Source organism: Megascapheus bottae, chromosome 6, assembly GCF_031878675.1.
Source record: "Megascapheus bottae isolate mThoBot1 chromosome 6, mThoBot2.hap1, whole genome shotgun sequence".
NCBI lineage: Eukaryota > Metazoa > Chordata > Mammalia > Rodentia > Geomyidae > Megascapheus > Megascapheus bottae.
Genome location: NC_143514.1, coordinates 51,503,383 through 51,524,208, shown reverse-complemented (window position 1 = coordinate 51,524,208; position 20,826 = coordinate 51,503,383). Strand labels below are relative to the sequence as shown.

Here is a 20,826-nt window from a genome sequence, read left to right as displayed (position 1 = left end):
GGAGGCTGAGATATAAGGATCACCTTAGATAGAAGCCAGCCCAGGCAGTATAATGCCCAAGTCCTGAGTTCACACCCCATGACCCACCCCAACTCTCCCGCCCACAAAAAAACCTTTTTAGGAAAACAGCTGACAAGCCATGGTCACACCTTTAATCTTAGCTACTCAGGAGCCTGAGATCTGAGAATCACAGTTCAAAGCCAGCCCATGCAAAAAAAAAAAAAAACCCATTAAAAAGCTGTGAGGTTCCAAGTAACCATCAGAAAACCAGAAGTGGCACTGTGCCTCAGCCTTGAGCTGAAGAGCTCAGGGACAGAGCCCAGGTCCAGAGTTCAAACCTCATGCCCAACAAAAAAAGAAAAGACAAAAGGAAAAGAAAAGAGAAACGAAGCAAGAAAAATCCATTAGAATTTTATTGTCAATCAAGCACCAAAAAGCCAGAAGTGGAGATATGGCTCCAGTGATAGATCACTAGCGTTGAACAAAAAAGCTAGGAACCATACAGGCCCTGAGTTCAAGTCCCAGGGGACATGGACATGGTGGGACGGATGGACGGACGGACAAACATGGACGAACACACACAAACACATGAACACACACACACACACACACACACACACACACACACATTCTAATAAACATTTAAAACAGCAAATAAAATGAAAATCAGTGAAAATAATTTTTACCATTAGCCTTGAATGTGCTGTATGGACTTCTAAAAATTGTTTCCATGAACACTGCATTAAAAAGGTATTGCTTTGGATGGAGAGTTTAGCCTAGGGGTAGAGTACTTGCCTAGCATGCACAAAGACCCAGGTTCGATTCCTTGGTACCACATATGTAGAAAAAGCCAGAAGTTGTGCTGTGGCTCAAATGGTAGAGCTCTATCCTTGAGAAAGCCCAAGGACAGTACTCATGGTCTGAGCTCAAGCCCAGGACTGGCCAAAAAAAAGAAAGAAGGAAAGAAAAAGGTATGCTTTAAAAATAATACCTGACTGGGTACGGTGGCTCACACCTGTAATCCTAGCTACTCAGGAGGCTGAAATCTGAGGATCACAATTCAAAGGCAGCCCAGGCAGGAAAGTTCCGGAGATATTCTTCTCTCCAATTAACCATTCAAAGAAACCAAAGGTTGGACTGTTGCTCAAACGTAGAGGGCTAGCCTTGAGTAAAAGTGCTCAGGCACAGAACTCAGGCCCTGAGTTCAAGCCCTACTACCAACAAAGCGAGAAAGAGAGAGAGAGAGAGAGAGAGACAGAGAGACAGAGAGACAGAGAGAGACAGACAGAGAGAGACAGAGAGAGAGACAGAGAGACAGAGAGAAAGGGGGGAGAAGTAATCTCTAGCTAGGTGATGGTGGCTCACACACAATCCTAGCTACTCAGGAGGCTGAGATCTCTCTCCCTCTCCCCCCCCCTCTTTCTCTCTCTCTCACTAGTCCTGACTTGAACTCAGGGCCAGAGCACTATCCTTGGGCTTTCTCAAGGCTACAGTTCTACCACTTGAGCTTCAGCACCACTTCAATGTATGTTGTACCAAGGAATCAAACCTAGGTCTTCATGCAGGCTAGGCAAGCACTCTACCACTAGGCCAAACTCCTGGCCCAAGTAAATTGTTTAGAGTGGACAGTAAGCATGTTCTTTGCTTTGGAGAGAAAAAGCATTTTTATATCTTTTAGACAGTAAGAAACCTACCTTTTAGTGTGGAAAAAAGATGCTATTAAGACTAGTTGAAATATAACATCTTCAAATGTAGTCTGGACTAACCAGTGCCTCAAATCATAAAATGTTCAGAAACGTAAAAAGCAGAAAGAATTATTTACATACCATGAGCTCAGAGTTCCTCTCTTGTAATGCAGTCTATTTAGTGGGTAAATGTCACCCATCCTAGTCTGTTACTCTATTGAAAATAAAGCTTAAAGTATAGCACTGGTGGCACATGCCTATACTCCTAGCTACTAAAGAGGCTGAGATGTGCGGATAACAGTTCAAAGCCAGCCTAGGCACTAAAGTCCATGAGACTCTTACCTCCAATTAACCAGTAGAAAACAGGAAGTGGCACTGTAGCTCAAGTGGTAGAGCATTACCTTTGACCAGAAGAGCTCAGGAACAGCACCCAGGCCCAGAGTTCAAGCTGCAACTAAGGCTCAAGTGGTAAAGTACTAGCTTTGGGCAAAAATACTCAGGGAAGCATGGGCAGGGTGGCTCATATCTGTAATCCTAGCTACTTAGGAGGCTGAGATCTCAGGATCAAGGTTCAAAGCCAAGGCACAGAAGGACCTGAGACTCTTACCTACAATCTAGACTCTGGGAGATGGGGCTATGGCTCAAGCGTAGAACAGTAGCCTTGAGCTGAAGAGCTCAGGGACAACATCTAGGCCCAGAGGTAGGGTGGTAGCCTTGAGCTGAAGAGCTCAGGGTCAGCACCCAGGCCCAGTCCAAGCCTCATGACCCACAAAAAAAAAAGCTCAGGGACAGTGTCCAAGTCCTGAAATCAAGCTCTAGGACTGGCACCACTAGGAAAGTCCATGAAATTCTCTCTCGTTTTTTATTTGTATTTCATAAGATTCTTATCTCCAATTAATCAGAAAACCAAAAGTGTAGCTGTGGCTCAAATGATATAATGCTAATTGAGCAAAAATGCTCAGTGACAGCACTAAGAGGCTGAATTCAAGTTCCAGGACTGGCACCAAACAGAAGGAAAAAATGCTTAACTTTCTTCTTAGGTTTTTTATAAAATGAGTACTGAAATGTATAAAGCAGGAATCTCCACATAGCCCTCCTCATACTATATCTTTTGTTTTCTTCCAATTTTTCTCTTGCTTAGTATATTAACACACAAATTGCATTATTATAATTTGGTTTTAAAAAAAACCCACAAAGCTAACAAGAAAATCATTTTATTGCTTTAGTTCTCAATCTCATGAGCACTTCATTTCAGCGGCAATGTAGATCCATGCCTGCCTTGGGACACAGTGATTGGCAAGCAAACAGCGGTCAGCCACATGACAATGAAGAACATTTCCATTAGCCCAGGAAGACATTTTGATAAGCCCATTTAATCATTTTACTGGCAAGGACTATATAATAAACAATGATATCTACTGTCTGCTTTTAATTATGTGGATTACGTATTATATAATAGGGATTATACTCTGTTAACTAACCTACACAATAATGTTCTACCCTGACTAGGTACAGAACCCTACCTAAAATTCTTTGCTTACCTTAATCTTATCTGAGGTTTATATAAGCATTTTTATAAACAAAAACTACAAGCCTATAGTTCGTAATTTGTAATCATATACAAATTCCACTTTTCACTAATAAATGATCTAAATATACCACATGAAAAGCAAAGTAAGAATTCTTTATATCCTTAACATAGATTTACATCAACAGCCTTTTAAATACAATTATATTACATTTAACTTTTCACTTCAGTTATTTGTATTTTTTAAAGTCAAGTTAAATTTTTTTTATCACCTACCAAAAAATGAGAACATATAATAGCTGGTTGGGGAAAAGACTAAGAATATTCAAATTCTAGAGACACAAGCTTTTCATGGGGAGAGGAAGAAAACAAGTCATATTAAAAAGAAGAAAATATATCTACAGAACATTTCACCCAATAGCCACACAATTCACATTCTTCTCAGCAGCCCATGGAACAGTCTCTAAAACTGACCATATCCCAGAATATGCAGCAAGTCTGAATAAATAAGATCAAGATAACTTCTTGCACCCTATCTGATCACAACAGAATTAAACTAGTTCTCAACAATAAAATGTACTGAAGAAACCACTTAAATGGAGCCTGAACAATACACTGCTGAACAACACCAGGGTCACTTAAGAAATAAAGGAGGAAATGGGAAATTTCTTATAATTTAATGAGGTTCATACCAGAACCTCTGAGATACTGAGAAAGCAGTTGTTGAGAGGCAAGTTCATAGCTCTAAGCAAACATATAAAGAAACAGTGCTAATAAATAACCTCATGGTGCAACTAATGCATATAGAAAACCCAAAATTACTAGGCAGAGACAGACATTAAAGGTTAGGACAGAATTCAATTAGAGGGTGTGTGTGTGTGTGTGTGTGTGTGTGTGTAGATAAAATCAACCTAACTGGCCGGGAGTTTGGCCTAGTGGTTAAAGTGCTTGCCTAACATGCATGAAGACCTGGGTTCGATTCCTCGGTACCACATATATAGAAAAAAGCCGGAAGTGGTGCTGAGGCTCAAGTGGTAGAGCTCTAGCCTTGAGAAAGTCCAAGGACAGTGCTCAGGCCCTGAGCTCAAGCCCAGGACTGGCAAAAAAAAAAAAAAAAAAAGAAATCAGCCTAACAAAAAGGATGGTTCTTTGGAGGGTGAAGCAAAAAACTAGAAAACTAACAGATAATTGGCTACTTGACAAAAAAAAACTCAAGATAATCAAAATTAGAGATACCAAAGGAAACATTACAACATCCAAGAAATCCAAAAGATAATGAAGGACTACTTTCAAAACTTATACTCAAATTAGATGTAATATCTAGTAGAAATGGCTACATTCCTAGACATATACAAATTGCCTAAACTGAACCAAGAAGATATAAACCACTTAAACAGGCCCATACAGGCCAATAGGATTACAGGCATGAGCCACTGTGCTCACTTGGATAAACTTGCTTTATGAAGCCAGCATCACTCTCCTCCTAAAACCAACTAGGGATCCATCAACAAATGAGAACTATAGACCAATCTCTGATGAGCACACATGCAAAGCTCATCAATAAAATACTAGCCAACTGGACTCAGCAATTAATCAAGAAATTATGCACACCTATAATCCTAGCTACTCAGGAGGCTGAGATCTGAAGATTGAGGTTCAAAGCCAGCCAACACACAAAAGGACCCAAGACTTTTATCTCCAATTAACCTCTAAAAAAAGGGAAGTGGAGTTTGGCTCCGGGGTAGGGCGATAGCCTTGAGCTGAAGAGCTCAGAGACAACGCCCAAGCTGAGTTCAAGCCCCATGATCCATACACACACAAAAAAAATCATACACATTATCAAATAGATTTCATCCCAGAAATGCAACACTGATTCAACTTATGTAAATCAAAAAACCGTAATATGGGGCCAGGAGTTTGGCATAATGGTAGAGTGCTTGCCCAGCATGCATGCAGACCCAGGATCGATTCCACATACAAAGGAAAAAAAAAAAGCTGGAAGTGGTGCTGTGGCTCAAGTGGTAGAGCTCTAGCCTTGAGAATGCCCAAGAACAATGCTCAGGCCCTGAGTTCAATCCCCACGACCGGCCAAAGGGGGGGGGGGGGACATAATATATCACATCAAGAGAGCAAAGGATGAGAATTACATGATCACCTCAAGAGATGCAGAAAAAGCCTTTGACAAAACCCATCCATTTCAACATCCATTCATATTGAAAGCTTAGAAGAACTTGGAATCAAAGGAACATATCTCAAAATAATAAAGGCTCTTCTTGACAGACTAACAGCCAATATTATACTAAATAGTGAAAAACCTAAACCATTTCCTCTAAAATCAGGAATAGGGCAACCATGTCCACTGTTTCCACTCCTAACATAGTTCTAGAATTCCTAGCCAGAGCAGTAAGGCAAGAAAAAGATACAAAAGGGATTCAGATGGGGGAAAAAGAAGTCAAATTGCTCCTACTTCCATGATCTTATATCTAAAGAACACAAAAGACCCCATCCCCAAGTTCCTAGAGCTTAACAGTAGGACACAAAATTAACCCTCAAAAATTGGTAGCCTTTCTATAACAATATAGAATCAGTGAGAGAATTTAAGAAAAAAAAAAAAAAACTGTTTGCAATAGCTAAAAAAAAAAAAGGTACAACTAGCCAGGAGTTTGGCCTAGTGGTTAAAGTGCTTGCCTAGCATGCACGAAGACCCGGGTTCGAGTCCTTGGTACCACATATATAGAAAAAGCCGGAAGTGGTGCTGAGGCTCAAGTGGTAGAGCTCTAGCCTTGAGAAAGTCCAAGGACAGTGATCAGGCCTTAAGCTCACGCCCAGGACTGGCAAAAAAAAAAAAAGGTTCAAGTAGGAATAAATCTAACTTAAGAAGCAGAAGCAGAATATCTTTATAGTAAAAACTAAAACTTGAAAAAAAGGTCAAACATGACATCAAGAAATGAAAATACCCTCCATGTTCATGAATAGGGAAAATTAACACTGTAAAATGGACATACTGAGTCAAGCGAGACAGCTCATGCCTGTAATCCTAGCTACTCAGGAGGCTAAGATCTGAGGATCAAGGCTCAAGCCAGACTGGGCACTAAAGTCTGTGAGACTTTTATGTCCAATTAATCACTAGAAAACCAGAAGTGGTACTGTGGCTCCAGGTGTAAGGTAGTAGCCTTGAGCTGAAGAGCTCAGGGTCAGAGCCCAGGCCCAGAGCACAAGCCCCACCACTGATCAAAAAAAAGGCCATAATGGGACAGGAGTAGCCTAGTGGTAGAGTGCTAACCTCACATGCATGAAGCCCTGGGTTCAATTCCTTGGTACCACAAACACAGAAAAAGCCAGAAGTGTTACTGTAGCTCAAGTGGCAGAGCACTATCCTTGAGCAAAAAGTGTTCAAGGACAGTGCCCAGGCCCTGAGTTCAAGGCCTGGACTGAACCCCCCCCCCAAAAAAAGACCAGAACTGCCACAAACGATTTACAAATTTAATGCACTCCCCATCAAAATCCCAATGACGTTCTTCACCAAGATAGAGAAAACAACCCAAAAATTCATATGGAACAACAGAAGACCTAGAATAGTCAAAGCAATTCTAGGCAATAAATAAATAAATGAATAAATAAGTAAAGTAGCATAGGTGGTATCATAATCCCAGACTTCAAGCTTCAGTAGCTTGTGTTGGGAAAACTGAGCATCCATATACAAAAGCTAAAAGTGGATCCCTGTTTGTCACTATGCACAAACAGCACCTCAAAGAGGACCAAAGACCTCAAATGTCATACCTAAAACATTGAAATTACTGCAAAAGGAAATAGGAGAAACACTAGAACTCAAAGCGATAGGCAAAAACTTTTTGAAAAGAATCCCAGGGGCACAGCAGATAGGAGAGACTTGACAAATGGGATTACATCAAATCAGAAAGTTTCTGCACAGCCAAAGTCATAGTTACTAAACTAGAAAAACAGCCAGCAGACTTAGAGATCTTTACCAGCAATATATCAGACAAAGGCTTAACATCTAAAATATACAAGGAGCTCAAGAAACTAATTCCTCCCAAACTAATAAATCAATTACTAAATAGGAAGGGAGGTAAAGAGAGATTTCTCAGAAAAAAGAGGTAAGAATAGCAAAAAAAAAAAAAAAACAACAAAATGCTATCCACCCCTGACCATAAAGGAAATGCAAATCAAAACTCAGATTCTATCTCACACCAGTTACAATGGCCAACATTGTGAACTGGAACAATAAAAAATAATGGTAGGGATACGGGGGAAAGGGAACCATATTTCAGAGATGGTGGAAATACAAACTAGTACTACCACTCCAGAGAACAGTATGAAGCTTCCTCAAAACTAAACATAGAAGACCAGGAGTTTGGCCTAGTGATTAAAGTGCTTGCCTAGCATGCATGAAGACCCGGGTTCGATTTCTCGGTACCACATACATAGAAAAAAGCCGGAAGTGATGCTGAGGCTCAAGTGGTAGAGCTCTAGCCTTGAGAAAGTCCAAGGGCAGTGCTCAGGCCCTGAGCTCAAGCCCAGGACTGGCAATAAAAAAAAAAAAAAAAAAACTAAACATAGAGCTAGGCACAGCTGTAATCCTAGCTACTCAGGAGGCTAAACTCTGAGGATCAAGGTTCAAAGCCAGCCCAGGCACAAAAGGCCCTGAGACTCATATCTCCAATTCACCTCTAGAAAATGGGAAGTAGGGCTTGTCTTAAGGGTAGGGTGCTAGCCTTGGGCTGAAGAGCTGACAGGCTGAGTTCAAGCCCCATCACACACCACACACACACAAAACTATATGACCCAGCCATACCACTCCTGGGCACCTATCCAGGCATCACAAGGCACCTATCCAGGCATCACAAGCCAGGACATCATAATGATACTTGCAGATCTATGTTCATGACTGCACTATTCACAATAGGCAAGTCTTGGAAACAGCAAGATGCCCTACAATTAATGAGTGGATCCAAAAACAACAGGGAATCTATACACAATAGGATATTACACAGACATTAGAAAGAATATTATATAATTTACAGGTAAATGGATGGATCTAGAACAAATTATGTTAAGTGATGGAGCCAAGTTCACAAAGACATACAGCAGATGTTTCCTCTCATATGCAGAAGCTAGATCTAAAATACCAGGACACAATAAATCATACATCCACACACAGTATAAGACCAAAGAATGAGGAGAGGAACAGAAAGGTACAATGCCTATGTACATCTAATCACACAAACTGATATTTACTGAAATGAACTCGAGGAAATGAAAGCCAAGAGGTTTTTGGTTTGTTGGGTTTTTTTTCCCTTTGTTGTTGTTGTTGGTGGTGGTGGTGGTGGTGATGAGGCTTGAACTCAAGCCTGGGCACTGTCCCTGAGTTCCTTTGCTCAAGATTAGTATTCTACCACTTGAGAATTTCCTGCCAGGGATGGCTTTGAACTGTGATCCTCAGATCTCAATGCCCAGCTAAGAGGTTTTTATGCTTTTTTGCAGTTTTTGTTTTCTTTACTTTCTGTTATGTTTCTGTTATGTCTTTGGGAGTTTAAGGAGAGGTACAGAAATGGAGATAAAAAAAAGAGTGAAGAAATTTAGCAATGCTACTCACTGGACACTATGTTGAAAATGAGCTACAGAACTTATGGGTGGAAATGGGAGGAAAAAACTAGGCAAGAACAGGGGAAAGAGTGGCATTGACAAAAAAGAAATGTACTCTTGCCATCACCCACGGCTAATGCCTGTCATTCTAGCTACTCAAGAGGCTAAGATCTGAGGACGGAAGTTCAAAGCCAGACTGGGCAGAAAAGTCCATGAAATTCTCAACTCCAAATAAACTATTCAGAAAAAAGCCAGAAGTGGCTCTGTGGCTCAAGTGATAGAGGGCTATTCTTGAGCAAACGCAGCTTAGGGTCAGTGACTAGGCCCTAAGTTCAAGCCCCAGGAATGGCCAAGAAGGAAAAGGAAAAAGAAAAAGGAAAAGAAAAAGAAAGGAAGAAGAGAGGGATGGATGGAGGGATAGAGGGAGGGAGGGAAGGAAGGAAGAAGGAAGGGAGGGAACGCGGAAGGAAGGAAGGAAGGAAGGAAGGAAGGAAGGAAGGAAGGAAGGAAGGAAGGAAGGAAGGAAGGAAGGAAGGAAGGAAGGAAGGAAGGAAGGAAGGCAGGCAGGCAGGCAGGCAGGCAGGCAGGCAGGCAGGCAGGCAGGCAGGCAGGCAGGCAGGCAGGCAGTCTTTACCTGACTTAAATGTAACCTCTCTGTGTATCATCTTTATAATAACAGTTAAAAAAATTTAAAGAAGAAAATATGTACAAAGATCATGAAACTCTAAAGTAAATATAAACATAGTTCTATGTTTAGAAACTATGCTTTATGAAAAGATCCAGAAAAATTATTCCAGGCCTGGCATGGTGGCTCAAGACCTGTAACCCCAGCTACTTAGAAGGTAAAGATCTGGGATCTGGAGAATGGCCTAGTGGTAGAATGCTTGACTAGCATGCAATAAGACCCAGCTTTTTCTATGTATGTGGTACGGAGGAATAGAACCTGGTCTTCATGCTAGGCAAGCACTCTACCACTAGGTCAAACTCCCAGCCCCTCAACTTTTAGAAGTCGCATAGAATTTAGCAGTGAATCTATTGGGACCTGGACTTTTTTGATTCGTCAGTACCACATACATAGAAAAAGCTGGAAGTAGTGTTATGATTCAAGTGGTAGAGCTCTAGCCTTGGGAAAGCCTATCATAATGCTCAGGCCCTGAGTCAAGCTCCAGAACTGAAAAAAAAGAGATGAAGATCTGGAGGATTGTTAAGGCCCAGCCCAAGCCAAAAGTTAGGGAGAACTTATCACAATCAATAAGGCATGCATGGTGGTATGTACCTATGATTCAAGCTACAAAGGAGGCTATAGTTGGGTCTGAGGCTAATCCAAGAACACAAGCCTACACCTGAAAAATAAGTAAGGTAAAAGGGCTTCTGGGAGGGTAGCATGGCTCAAGTAATAAAATACCTGCCTAGTAAGAATAAGGCCCTGGGGTCAGAGTTTGGCCTAATGGTAGAGTGCTTGACTAGGATGCACAAAGACCTGGGACAGATTCCTCAGTACCACATACATAGAAAAGGCGGAAGAGGTGCTTTGGCTCAAGTGGTAGAGCGTTAGCCTTGAGGAAAAAGCCCAGGCCCTGAGTTCAACCCCAGTACTGGCCAAAAAAAAAAAAAAAGAAAGAGAGAGAGAGAGAGAGAGAGAGAGAGAGAGAGAGAGAGAGAGAGAGAGAGGAAACAAGAGTAAGGCTCTGAATTCAAACTATAACATCATTCATATTTAGATAGATAGATAGATAGATAGATAGATAGATAGATAGATAGATAGATTCTTGTCACTAGTATAACTAGTAAACATAGACCACTTGCTTTATCTAACAATAATAAAGATGAAATTATGTCAAACAATGGCAACACCATTGGATTATTCTAAAAATGTGTTGAGTTTAACTATAAGAACTGACTGTGGGGGCCAGGAGTTTGGCCTAGTGGTAGTGTGCTTGCCTAGTATGCATGAAGACCCGGGTTCGACTCCTTGGTACCACGTACATAGGGGGAAAAAAAAACCAGAAGTGGTGCTGAGGCTCAAGTGATAGAGCTCTACCCTTGAGAAAGTCCAAGAACAGTGCTCAGGCCAGAGCTCAAGCCAGGACTGGAAAAAAAAAAAAAAACTGACTGTGGTTGTGGGTCATTTAAATTGGTAACTTTTGAGAAAGCATTTTAATGTTATATAGTTGATAAATTTTAAACGGCTGCATTGTAACATGAAGAACACATTTAAATAAAACGAAGTTCTAAATAAAAAAAAAACATGTATTCCAAACAAAATTGTAATAAAAATCATATGTCTGTATTTATCCTGTAGAACTCAGTGAGTTTTCCTCAAAGGTATGTCTTCTTCAGCAATAAGAGTAAGTGATTCCAAGCCAGGCACAGTGGCTCGAGCCAGGAATCTGGGATCTGAAGATTGCGGTTCAAAGCTATTCCAGGCACTAAAGTCCAGGAGACTCTTTATCTCTACTGAACCTCTAGAAAAGTGGGGTTGTGGTTCCAGGGTAGGACAGTAGCAAGCTGAAGAGCTCACTGACAGCACCCAGGCCCAGAGTTCAAGCCCCATGACCAAATAGAGAGGGGGGGAGGGGGGAATGATTCCACTTACTTTTTCTCTTCCCTCTAACTTTAGTCCTTTCTCTGATATATTTTGTTTTGTTTTCAGTGTTTTTGTCTGTTTCAGTGCTAGAGATCAAATCTAGAACCTAAAGCATTCTACTGTTAAACTACATCCCTACCCATTTTGACTACTCTTGTGGGAGAGAGCTAGGCTGGGTCTCTATTGTTTCGGCACCATCTTATTTCCTCCACATTTTGACTACACTTGTTTTTTGGGGTTTTTTTGCCAGTCCTGGGCTTGAGCTCAGGGCCTAAGCACTGTCCTTGGACTTTCTCAAGGCTAGAGCTCTACCACTTGAGCTTCAGCATCACCTCCAGCTTTTTTCTATGTATGTAGTACTGAGGAATTGAACTTGGGTCGTCGTACATGCAAGGCAAGCACTCTACCACTAGGCCAAACTCCCAGCCCTTGACTACTCTTAATACACTAGAATTTTGCTAAAGATGACCTTTCTAAGAAGCTAAAACTACTAAAAAGGAATTATTCAGGCCAAATAGTTTGAAAATGGACATACTTAACAACTGCTGGTAAGTTAAAAGCTTCCACAAGCTTTTTACTTAATTTCAATGTGCACATATACCTTAAAAAATGTAACAATTAAACTCTTCAGATTCCCAGAGAAAATAAACAACTTACCCAACATGACTGGATGAAGAAGGTGGTGGCAAGTCTGGTGTGAGGACATAAAGACTGTTATTTTTTGGCAAGTGCAGTGATTTTAGAACCGTCTGAAAAAGAAATTAATAATAATAACAATAATAATAATAATAACAGAAAACGAATGTGTGTTTTCAAATTTTTTAAACGGTTAAAAATTCCAGTTTTAGAAATTTGACTTGTCATATTTTGGTAATTTTCTAAATGAGATAATGGAGAATTGCTAAATCCAAATCTCTTGCTCACCGTTGTATGTATTGTATATGTATATGTATTGTAAATAAGTAGAAATTTGAAGGTTAAAATAAAAATACAAATTCATTTGGTTAGCTCATGAAGAGATACAAATAGATAAGAATGTAATTCAAGTTCACAATTTCTTCACTGAAGAAGTACAACTAACATGTATTATTTAATAATGACAAAAATCAGAAGTGTAGGGGCCGGGAGTTTGGCCTAGTAGTAGAGTGCTTGCCTCGCATGCACAAAGACCCAGGTTCGATTCCTCGGTACCCCACATACATAGCAAAATGCCGGAAGTGGTGCTGAGGCTCAAGTAGTAGAGTGCTAGGCTTGAGAAAGTCCAAGGACAGTATTCAAGCCCTGAGTTCAAGCCCAGGACTGGGGAAGAAAAAAAAAATCAGAAGTGTAGGTTTTTAGAAATTACTAGGCCAAGAAAGGATCACAGAAAAGCATCTCACCCCCAGTGAATATTTAGATAAGGAGTTGCCGATTATATAAAGTGGCTGAATTATTCAGTAAATTCAGTAACTTGGTAAACTCAGATTTCATTTCCTGTTTTTTGTTGAATGACCCTGCTTGTAATTACAACTATACACAAACTAACATCCCTTGACAGAAAATTCAGATACAGGGGCTGGAAAATGGGCCTAATGGTAGAATGCTTGCCTAGCAGGCACAAAGACCTGGATTTGATTCCTCACTACCACATACATAGAAAAAATGAGAAATGGGGCTGGGAGTATAGCCTAGTGGTAGAGTGCTTGCCTAGCATGCACGAAGACCCAGGTTTGATTCCTCAGTACCATATACATAGAAGAAAGCCAGAAGTGGTGCTGTGGCTCAAGGGGTAGAGCTCTAGCCTTGAGAAACTCTAAGGACAATGCCCAGACTCTGAGCGCAAGCCCAGGACTGGCAAAAAAGAAAAAAGAAAAAGAAAAAAAGCCAGAAATGGTGCTCTGGCTCAAGTGGTAGAGTGGTGGTCTTGAGGAAAGCCCAAGGACAGTGTTCAGGCCTTAAGTTCAAGTCCCAGGACTGGCAAAAAAAAAAAAAAATTCATGTGTATTTCAAAACCACAATTTGATGGTAAATAAGTTTCTGACAAACTGAAATACAGCAATACACATTAAGAAATATATTTCATCAGGCGAGGAACATGGTTTACTGTTAGAGTGCCTACCAAGCATGCATGAAGCCCTGGTTCGATTCCTCAGTACCACATACACAGAAAAAGCTGGAAGTGGAGCTGTGGCTCCAGTGGTAAAAGCGCTAGCCTTAAGAAAGCACAAGGACAGTGCCCAGGCCCTAAGTTCGAAGTAGTACTTTGGAGATTTAACTATATCAAGTGAACATCTGGCTTATGTAATAAAATTAAAAACAACTTGAATATGTTATTTAGTCAATTTCCTAACTGAATTTTCTTTTATTTCTACATAATCAAGAAACTCACACTGTCTTCCACATCTCCAGTCTTCCATCCTTTTAAAAGCATTTTAGGCACAGGTATCTGAAGCTCACTTTCTAGGATCTGTTTAATCTCTCCTGTGTAAATAAGAGAAGAGATTGTTATGAACAATGTAATAGTTAACATTTGCCTATAGAAGACAAGCATTAATATATGGGATACAATGTTCAGTAAGTGATATTCGTCTGATGAAAATTTGTTTTTTTTTAATTCAATGCAGTTTTTATTTATTTATTCTGGTGGGTCACTGGGCTTGAACTCAGCCTGGGCGTTGTCCCTGAGCTCTTCAGCTCAAGGCTACCACCCTATCCCTGGGCCTGGGGGGTGTCCCTGAGCTCTTTAGCCCAGCCCCACTTCCCTTTTTCTAGAGGTTAATTGCAGATAAGAATCTCAGGTCATTTTGTGCCTGGCCTGACTTTGAACTTGATCCCCAGATAACTGGAAGTGGGGCTGAGGCTCAAGTAGCAGAGCTCTGGTCTTGAGAAAAAGTCCCAGGGCAGAGAGAGGAGAGAGAGAGAAGAGAGAGAGAGAAGAGAGACAGAGAAAGAGAGAGTGAGAGAGAGAGAGAGACAGACAGACAGACAGACAGAGACAGAGAGAGAGACAGAGAGAGAGAGAGAGACAGAGACAGACAGAGAGAGAGAGAGAGAGAGAGAGAGAGAGAGAGAGAGAGAGAGAGAGAGAGAGAGAGAGAGAGAGAGAGAGAGAGAGAGAGAGAGAGAGGAGTCACAGGTCCTTTTATGCCTGGACTGGCTTTGAACTTTGATCCTCAGATCTCAACCTCCAGAGAAGGTTGGTTACAGGCATAAGCCATTACGCCCACATGCCCAGCAGACTTTTTTTTTTTAATACTTTCCTAAAGAAAATTCATGCCAGAAACCTGGTGGCTCATTCCTGTAATCCTAGTTACTCAGGAGGCTGAGTACAAAGTTCTTCCCCTGCTTCCCCTGCCAGTCCCGGGCTTGAGCTCAGGGCCTGAGCACTGTCCTTGGACTTTCTCAAGGCTAGAGCTCTACCACTTGAGCCTCAGCACCACTTCCAGCCAAAAAAAATTTAATGTCCTTTTTATATGTTGTTCACACAATGTACTCCAATCATGTTCTCTCCTATCACTGGTTCCCCTCTCTCAAAACTGTTATGTTTCCCCAAAATAGTCCCTCCTTTATGTTCATGACTTTTTTCCATAAAGATTTACATTCTACATATGAGATAAAATGGCATTTCTCATACTGATATTTGGTTTCATTTTTTCTTTTGCATATGACTTAATTGTATTCTTTATTGATGGAATAATGCTTCATTGTGTACATACACTAAATTTTCTTTACCCATTCATCTGTTGATGGGCACTAGGCTGGTTCTATAACTTAGCTATTGTGAATAGTGCTACAAACATGGGTGTGTAGGTGTTTCGACTATATGCTCACTAAAGAAGGGAGGAAGAGGAAAAGGAGGAGGAAGAGGAGGAGGAGGAGGGACAGGAGGAAGAGGAGCAGGAACAGAAGAAGAGGAGGAGGCAGAGGAAGATGAGGAGGAAGGTGGAGGAGAAATTATCAAAAATTAGAAAAAAATAAGTGTGAAATAATAAAATTGAAAAATACAAGTATTGAGCAGCGTGTGGTGGCTAATACCTGTAATCCTAGCTACTCAGGAGACAGAGATTGATGACCTGGGTTCAAAGCCAGCCCAGGTATTCTCAGTCCATGAGACTCTTATCTCTAATTAATCACCAGAAAACAAACAAAAAAAAAAACCAGAAATGGTGCTGTAGGTCAAGGGGTGGGTTGGTAGCCTTGAGCTAAAGTGCTCAGGGACGTACCCAGACTCAGAGTTCAAGTCCCACAACCTACAAAAAAAAAAAAAAAAAAAAAAGGCAAGTATTTCAAAACAAGGCTGGAACTTTAAAACATAATTTTCATTGTTTTAAGAAAAATGTTACTCCATTCACTTCAGTTTCTTCATCTGTGGTACTTATGAACAAACTACAGGACATCTCATTAAAAAAAAAAAAATTTCAGGGGCCGGGAGTTTAGCCTAGTGGTAGAGTGCTTGCCTAGCATGCACGAGGACCCAGGTTTGATTCCTTGGTACCACATACATAGAAAAAAGCCAGAAATAGTGCTGTGGCTCAAGTGGTAGAGCTCTAGCCTTGAGAAAGTCCAAGGACAGTGCTCAGGCCCTGAGCTCAAGCCCAGGACCGGCAAAAAAAAAATTCACACAATACCTGATTCATACAAGGAACTCAAAAACTACTATCTTATGTCATTATTACAATTAATGACATAAAAAACAAAGTCTAACATGACACTAGCCAGTGTAGGTTCAAAGTAAATAGCAGTCTTTGTTGTTAGGTATTCAAAATAATTTAGGAGGAAGAGTGCTAACATGCAGCAAGTTCTAGATATAGAATTCAATCTGTGAATCCGCCTAGCTCCAAAGAACTTGCCACAAGATGGCACTGTCACTACAGTATACTCTTTTCCCTCTTTCATGTTATTTGGAAAATTCAGAAGGTATGCAGACAACATTAATACCAGACCACTGAATCAAATATTGCACTTAAAAATAAATTGAGCTCTCTCAAAAACTAATAATAATCCTAGCTATTCAGGAGTCTGAGATCTGAGAATTGTGGTTCAAAGCCAGCCTGGGCTCTAAAGTCCATGAGACTCATCTCAAATTAACCACCAGAAAAGCAGAAGTAGTGCTGTGGCTCAAGGGGTAGGGCAATAGTCTTGAGCTGAAGGCTCAGGACACCACCCAGGTCCAGAGTTCAAACCCCATGTCTGACAAAAAAAAACAAACAAACAAAAAACCTAAAACTAAAAATAGAACTGTCTTATAAACCAGCAATCTCAAGGAAATGAAATCAATACATGAGAAACACACGTACTCAGATGTACATTGCAGCATTATTCACAATAGCTAATGATTAGAAAGAACCCAGATGTCTTAACAACTGATGAATATATGGAAGATGTGGTATATAGAAACAAAAGCAAAATATTCAGCCATTAAAAATACGAAATCTTAGTCTGGCATGGTGGCTCACTCCTGTAATCCTAGCTACTTAGGAGGCTGAGATTGGAAAACTGAAAGTGGCACTGTGACTCGAGGGGTAGGGATGTAGCCTTGAACTGAAGAGGTCAGGGACAGCCCCCAGACCCACAATAGAAAAGAAAAGAAATCTGGGGCTAGGAGTGTGGCCTAGTGGTAGAGTGCTTGCCTAGTATGCATGAAGCCATGGGTTGGATTCCTTGGTACCACAGACACAGAAAAAGCCGAAAGTGGTACTGTGGCTCTAGTGGTAGAGCACTAATCTTGAGAAAGCTCAGGGACAGTGTCCAGGCCCTGAGTTCAAGTCTGGCAGAAGAGGAGGGGTTGGGCAGGGAAGGGAGGGAGGGAGGGAGAGGGAGGGGGAGGGGGAGGGGGAGGGGGAGGGAGAGGGAGAGGGAGAGGGAGAGAGATGGCTCATGCTTATAATCCTAGCTTCTCAGGGGGCTGTGAAACTAGGAAGTATGGCTGTGGCTTCAGGGGTAGGGGGGTAGCCTTGAGCTGAAGAACTCAGGGACAGTGCCCAAGCCCAGAATTCAAGCCCCAAGACCGACCAGAAAAAAAAAAAAATCGAAAAAAGTGAAACTGGGTTAAAGGAATCTTTCTAATGTAGAAATAAAAATGAAGGGCCGGGAGTTTGGCCTAGTGGTAGAGTGCTTGCCTAGCAAGCACGACAACCCGGGTTTGATTCCTTGGTACTCACATACATAGGAAAAAAGCAAGATGTGGTGCTTTGGCTCAAGTGGTAGAACTCCAGCCTTGAGAAAAGTTCAAGGACAGTGTTCAGGCACTGAGTTCAAGCCCCACAACTGGCAAAAAAAAAAAAAAAAAAAAGAAAAATGAATAATGCATATTAAACCTACAGTTTGACAAGCTGCTTATTCAGTTTTAAATGATCCTATAAATTATTTTGGTGGTGCCAGTATCTTTAAAAAACAAATAAGATTATTACTCTTACCTCTTTTTTCCCCATACTATTAATGAACAAACAACAATAACAACAAAAACACTTGGTAGAGCATAGCCTTGAAGAAAGCCCAAGGATAGTGCTCAGGCCCTGAATTCAAGTATTATAACCTACAAAAAGGGGAGGAAAGGGCTGGGAGTTTGGCCTATTGGCTAAAGTGCTTGCCTAGATGCATGAAGACCAGGGTTCAATTCCTTGGTACCACATACATAGCAAAAAGCCAAAAGTGGTGCTGAAGCTCAAGTGGTAGAGTGGTAGCCTTGAGAAAGTCCCAGGACAGTGCTCAGGCCCTGAGCTCAAGCCCAGGACTGGCAAAAAAAAAAAAGGGGGGGGGGGGAGAAAAGGAGAGGAAGAGAGGGGGGAGGGAGGGAGGAAGGAAGGGAGGAAGGGAGGGAGGAAAGGAGGGAGAGAGGGAGGGAAGAAGAGAGGAAGAGAGAGAGAGGGAGAGAGGGGGGAGACAGAGAGAGAGAGGAGAGAGGGAGGGAGGGAGTAAAGGGAGGGAGGGAAAGACAGACAGATGGAAAATATATTAAAAATAGAAAAAAATGAGACAAATGGTCATATTAGTAATAGATCTATTTAGATACTAAGAAATAGGCTATGTGGAATGGATACTGTAAAAGCAAGTTTTTTCACAGTATTGATTCAGCAAACTTTATTAAACAAATACCTGTATGTTAGGTTAAATTAGAGTCATACTAATACCTATCTTCAATACCTATCTTCAAAAGGATCATACTACCATACACTAGGAAGTCTTTTATAGGAGAATCAAGGAATTAAAATGATTCTTGAAATTTACTCAAGATTAGACAATGAAACTCAGAAGATTTCTGGTAATAAAATGAAATATACTAATAAACAGGATAAAAAGATCCACTAACAAGCCAGTGTAATTACCACTAGGTGTCACTCCAGTATAAAATTTCTTAGCTGCCTTTATACTTGCTTTCATATCTGTGTACATCTTTCTAGTAATAACATTAAAACTTCAATTATTCTATTGTATCTTTATTTTCTTCAAATGTATATAACTACAGAAAAGTTATTCATTAAACTCTTGAACAACAGTATGTTAGTCTATAGCAATTAAGTGACATTAAGAGAGTGCGTGTGTGTGCACGCGCGCACATGCATGCGCGCTCACGTGTACACATGTGTGTGTATGTGTGTGTGTGTGTGTGTGTGTGTGTGTGTACACTAGGGCTTGAAATCAGATCATGGGCACTGTCCCTAAGCTTTTGTGCTCAAGGCTAGCATTCTATCACTTTGAGCCACAGAACCACTTGAACATTTTATAACTAATTAGGGTCTCATGGATTTTCCTTCTCAGGCTGGCTTTGATCCACAATTCTCAGATCTCAGCCTCCTAATTTACTAGAATTACAGGCATGAGTCACCAGCATCTGGCAGGTGACAAAATTAAACATGTAGGTGAATGAATATAGATACTCTCCCATGCCATTCATTTCATCATCAGGTATGACTAGGTCAAATATTTGAAGAAAAAAATAAAAATTAAAGCTGGGCACGGTGGCTCATGCCTATAATCCTAGCTATTCAGGAGGCTGAGATCTGAGGATTATGGTTCAAAGCCAGCCCAGGCACTAGTACTAAGAAGTCTGTGAGACTCTTATCTCCAATTAGCCACTAGAAAACCGGAAGTGGCACTGTGGCTCAAGGGGTAGGGCAATAGCCTTGAGCTAAAGAGCTCAGGGACAATGCTCAGGCCCAGAGTTCAAGCCCCATGACTGATAAAAAATAAAAATAAGACCTGATCCCTAGGTTCTAAAACTGAACAATCAAAGAAAAACTTCAAGCCAGGCTCAGTGTCTCACTCCTGTAATCCTAGCTACTCAGGAAGCTGAGATCTGAGGATTGTGGTTCAAAGCCAGCCAGGGCACTAAAGTCCATGAGAATCTTATCTCCAATTAATCACCAGAAAACCAGAAGTGGCTCTTGTGACTCAAGAGGTAGGGTGGTAACCTTGAGCTAAAGAGCTCAAATATAATTCCCAGACACCCAAAGTTCAAGCCCCCAGGACCAAAAGAAAAAAAAAAAAAACTTGAAACACAAGAATAATGTTTAAACCTATTTCTAAAGTATTTTATATGATCAGAGAAAAATGGTTCAAATCGACTATATCTATCAGAGCTAAGAAAGATTACATAGAACCGTAACCTATGTTTATCACCGTGACAATAAAATTAAATAAATTTTTGAAAAACATCAAGACTACATAGAAAAGGTATATTTATGTGGATAGGAGTTTTCTAAACAACTAAAACAAGAAAAGACAGACCAAATACGAGGATCAAAATAAGGACATATAAAGGCATGAGATTTGTGCTTCAGAAAGATTACTTAAGGCCAACTAAGGTAAATAAAGATTAGTAGAAGAAAAGAATTGAATACATAGAAGTCAGATAAAGAAATGGTTTTAATAACTCAAGAAAACAGTTAATTTGAGAAAGGAAAAGAATCAACAATTCAATATAGGTCCAAAAAGAAATGTACTTATTATCTGATTTATGTTATATAACCCCTCTGTACATCATATTTATAATAATAAAAGAATTTTTTAATACAAAAACTGAGGACGGGGAGTTTGCACTACTGGTAGAGTGCTTGCCTAGCAAGCACACCAGAGTTCAATTCCATACATAGAAAAAAGCCAGAAGTGGTACTGTAGCCTAAGTGGTAGAGCTCTAGCCTTGAAAAAGCCCAAGGGCAGTGCCCAAGCCCTGAGTTCAAGGCCCACAACTGGTACAAAAAAAAAAAAAGCAAGAACTGAGAATGTGGCTTAGTAGTAGAGTGCATGGAGCCTAGCATTCTATTCCTCAGTATTACATAAACAGAAAAGGCCAGAAGTGACAATGGGACCAAATGATAAGAATGCTAAAGCTGGGCATGGTGGCTCATGCCTATAATCCTAGCAACTCAGAAAGCTGAGATATGAGGATCTCAGTTCACAGACAGCCAAAGCCAGCCTCAGCACTGAAGTGTGTGAGACTCTTA

The 20,826-nt window shown here is 40.7% G+C and overlaps 1 protein-coding gene across 1 annotated transcript in view; it reads right to left on the bottom strand.

Moving 5' to 3' along the window:
• Nucleotides 1-20,826, bottom strand: part of Faf1 (Fas associated factor 1) — a 286,921-nt gene that overhangs the window by 221,152 nt on the left and 44,943 nt on the right. Inside the window, exons 5-6 of the mRNA XM_090334872.1 lie at nucleotides 13,773-13,864; nucleotides 12,062-12,153 (exon numbers count right to left, since the gene is read on the bottom strand). Of these exons, the coding sequence (XP_090190998.1) occupies nucleotides 12,062-12,153; nucleotides 13,773-13,864 (184 nt within the window). The remainder of the gene's footprint in view (nucleotides 1-12,061; nucleotides 12,154-13,772; nucleotides 13,865-20,826) is intronic.